This window comes from Rhagoletis zephyria, unplaced genomic scaffold (assembly GCF_001687245.7).
Source record: "Rhagoletis zephyria isolate East Lansing unplaced genomic scaffold, Rhagoletis_zephyria_1.1 Rzeph_scaffold_02699, whole genome shotgun sequence".
NCBI classification, from domain to species: domain Eukaryota; kingdom Metazoa; phylum Arthropoda; class Insecta; order Diptera; family Tephritidae; genus Rhagoletis; species Rhagoletis zephyria.
The window spans coordinates 32118-35577 of NW_016159783.1; the positions used below are offsets into that span (position 1 = coordinate 32118).

At 34.8% G+C, this 3460-nt stretch overlaps 1 protein-coding gene across 4 annotated transcripts; it reads left to right on the forward strand.

Moving 5' to 3' along the window:
- Positions 1-671: 671 nt before the first annotated feature.
- LOC108367479 (type-2 histone deacetylase 1-like) lies at positions 672-2927 on the forward strand. 4 transcript variants are annotated; one of them, XM_017622096.1, is made up of 5 exons: positions 699-819; positions 1028-1155; positions 1231-1384; positions 1462-2376; positions 2407-2927. In XM_017622096.1, exons 1-5 carry the CDS (start codon positions 806-808, stop codon positions 2828-2830), a joined length of 1635 nt encoding a protein of 544 aa, XP_017477585.1. In that variant the 5' UTR covers positions 699-805; the 3' UTR covers positions 2831-2927. The 4 variants fall into 4 exon arrangements, with proteins under 4 accessions (XP_017477588.1, XP_017477586.1, XP_017477585.1 ...); XM_017622099.1 differs by having other exon boundaries at positions 672-783; positions 1462-2927; XM_017622097.1 differs by having other exon boundaries at positions 674-865; positions 1462-2927.
- The last annotated feature ends 533 nt before the right edge of the window (positions 2928-3460 follow it).

Sequence of the window (3460 nt, forward strand, 5' to 3'; positions counted from 1 at the left end):
GAGATATATATATTTTTTATATGAGAGTTGAAGTCGGTTTTTTTGTTTGCTAAAAATTACTTGTTAATTTAAAATGAACTCATTGATAAATGCCGAACAGCATAACGCTAAAACCTCGTCGATAGAAGATCTTTCAACTAGTCTTTCGAAAGGCAGTAAAGAGATTTCAAGATACATAGTTGCCAGAATTGACAATTGTCTTACGAAAGACTTTTGTCTATCGAAAAACTGTGATGAGTTAAAAGACAGTTGCCAGAATTTCCCCTGTTAATTTAAATCTTGTTTAAATTTTAATCTTAATTTTAATCTTAATCCTAATCTAAGCTTAATCTTAATTTTAGTTATAACCTTAATCTTAATTTGAATCTTTATTTCCTTTTTGGTTGTTAATCTTTGCATTCATCTTAACCTTAATCTTAATTCTAATCTTAATCTTAGCATTAATTTTAATCTTAATTTCGATCCTAATCTTAATTTTAATCTAAGTACTAATCTTGATTTCAACCTAAATCGTGCTCCACCAAGCCCGCCATTCCCTTCCTTATTTTCTTGCCTTACACTATGCAATAATGTCACCGTGTATTGCTCATAATCACTCAATCGGAATAACCCGAGGAATTATCAGCAAAAATGCATGCACGCTTGGACGTTTCTTATACATATTTCTCACACGACATGAATAACTAGCTCACTCATGGATTATTTTAGTAGCCATGATGGCAAGCTTTTATTAGCACGTATATAAAATCAAAAGCAGTGTGTTGAGAAATTTATAATTAAAAAGTAATTAACAATCAAAAAATATATGTATTCAATACGGTAATTTAGAAATCTTGAGCAATATTTGCCTAATAGAAGATGAAAAGTTGAGTCAATTACGAATTTAATGCATTTGATAACGAGAAAGTAAATGTTTTTGCGAAAAATACGCAAACATACACTTTGCATATGTACATACAATAGTGGTTATACAAAATATGGAAACTATAAAATAAAAGTTATTTTATTTAATTCTATTCCAATTTAGCTTTTATATTACCAGTCCAACTTCGCTGTATAAAAAAATGCTTCCAACTGATGAACTTTGTTTGGTCAGTCGACTAATTCTCATTTGCCTTACCCTTAGACGATTTAGCGCTGCACAAATGTACTATGGTGAGTAGGCATAGTTAATGCCATCTTTTCTATTAGGCACATATGAAACCTAAAATTTAAATACATACCTTATAGAGGACGACCCCTGTGATTTTGGTATCTACAAAGGCATCTGTTTGAGAGCCAGTAAATGTATGCAACTGCCTGTGCTAATGAAAGAAATGACCTTGAAATCGGCCGATGTTGGCCATTGTGGCTTTACAACTACAGAGGAGATAATCTGTTGTCCGTAAGTTTGAAACGCATACCTACACACACACTTCTTATTAGTTAATAGCTACTTTTTCAATACTCCTTCAATGCTAGACAAGCTCCAGCACCTGCAGCAAAGGCACTGCCAAATAAATTAGAAGATATCTTCAAACCATTTGAATTTCGTGCGCCGCTAGAAGATGAAACAACCACAAGAACTATACAACCGATACCAGCAAATTTTTGGTTCTCAAATAACTTAAAGGAGAGCAATATAGACGGAGAGAGCGTTAGCAGGAGTAAAGATGAATCCGCTCCAGTTAGTTGGCCAAAGGTAGATAACTCCGCGAGAGAAAATACTATATTCAATGGTAATCAAATTTCGAACCAAAGACCCTTAACGGATGAAGGCATAAACGAAGAAAATGCGCGCAGAATAAATGATATATTCAATACAAATCCTGATCAGCAGGCTACACTGATAGAGGGCAATGCTGGAGGCATTAACGGTATACTAAATGCAAATTCTGCGCCAGTCAGTCTCTCAAATGCGGCTGATACTCAAAGATTAGATGCAATATTTAATGTGAACCCGGTACCTAGTAGAATTCCGCTGGCGGATACTAACCAAAGATTAGATGCAATATTTAATCTGAACCCCCTTCCGAGTGGGATTCCGCCTGTAGATAATACACAAAGGATTAACGAAATATTCAATGAACAGCTGATTCCGATTGGAAATAAAATTAATGGCATAGACCAGACTCGACAAATTAATTCGGTATTTAATGGAAATCTGACGCCAACTGGCGCAGCATTTGGAAGCATAGATGCTGACGCTGCCCAACGCATAAATGCTATATTCAATACAAATACTGCAACAAGTGGCATACCAATCGAAGATAATACTCCAGTGAATGATGGAAGAAACAACCCGCTCGGAAACATAAATAATAACAATACGCGTGGCATAAATATTAAACTCAATGACAGTCCATTACCGAGTGGCATTCCTATCGAAGTTAATACTCAACATCTGAATGGTGTACCTGCTCCAGTTGGATGGCCAAATGCTGTTGATTATCAAAATATACCACCTACGAGTGTACTTAATAGAAATCCTGCGCCGAATTGGATTACAATTCAAGATAATACACAAAAGATTGATAGCGCATTTAACGCAGGTACTGTCTTCGCTGGCGATGACGTCGGACAGCGAATAAATTCCATATTTAACACAAACCCTGTGCCAAAAGTGATGCCCATCGAAGAAAATGCTCAAAGATTTAACGCAATATTCAATGGGAACCCTGTTCAAACTGCAAATGAAATAAATAATGATCCATTTCATAATTTTCTAAAGCAACCAAGAAATGAAAGGCTGCCTGCAAATCGGGAAATTGTTGATATGCCTGTGCAACAACCCCCACTTCCTTTGGCAAGACACTTTCGACCTCAGTTTGGGCGCGTGGAGCAGCAATGAGGCGAGATGGGGTTTTCGGAGGTCTCTTTTTAAGAAATTTATTTAAAATAAATTTATAGTTTTTTATTTAATGGAATTATCTACTTGTTCTATGAAGGATGAATGCCTGTTTTGGCTTCCAGTGGGGCGAAATGGGTTTGTGACTCATAAAATTCAGAGGCTCTCATAAGAGTTATTGGAAAAAGTAACACGTCAATTCATAAAATGCATGCATGTAATTAGGGTGATCCAAAAACAGTTAGTAAAATTTTAAATAATTTTGATTTTGAATTTGTGACTCATAAAATTCAGAGGCTGTGTCTCATAAGAGTAATTGGAAAAAGTAACACGTCAATTCATAAAATTCATGCATGTGATTAGGGTAGCCCAAAAATAGTTAGTAAAATTTTAAATAATTTTGATTTTGAATATTTTTGAAGAGAAATATTTTTATTCGATCTAAATATATTTATTTTTATTATGTATATGGCAGCGGGAAAATTCCATAAAGTTAATTTCCCTGCGTGTTTTTGGACGACCCTAACGTACATATTCAAGTATGTAAATAGATTCGTGTACATTTTCTATACGTGCCCGGTTGTAGGATGGCATTATATAAACTATTCTTATTCGTTTCCCTTGAATCATGAT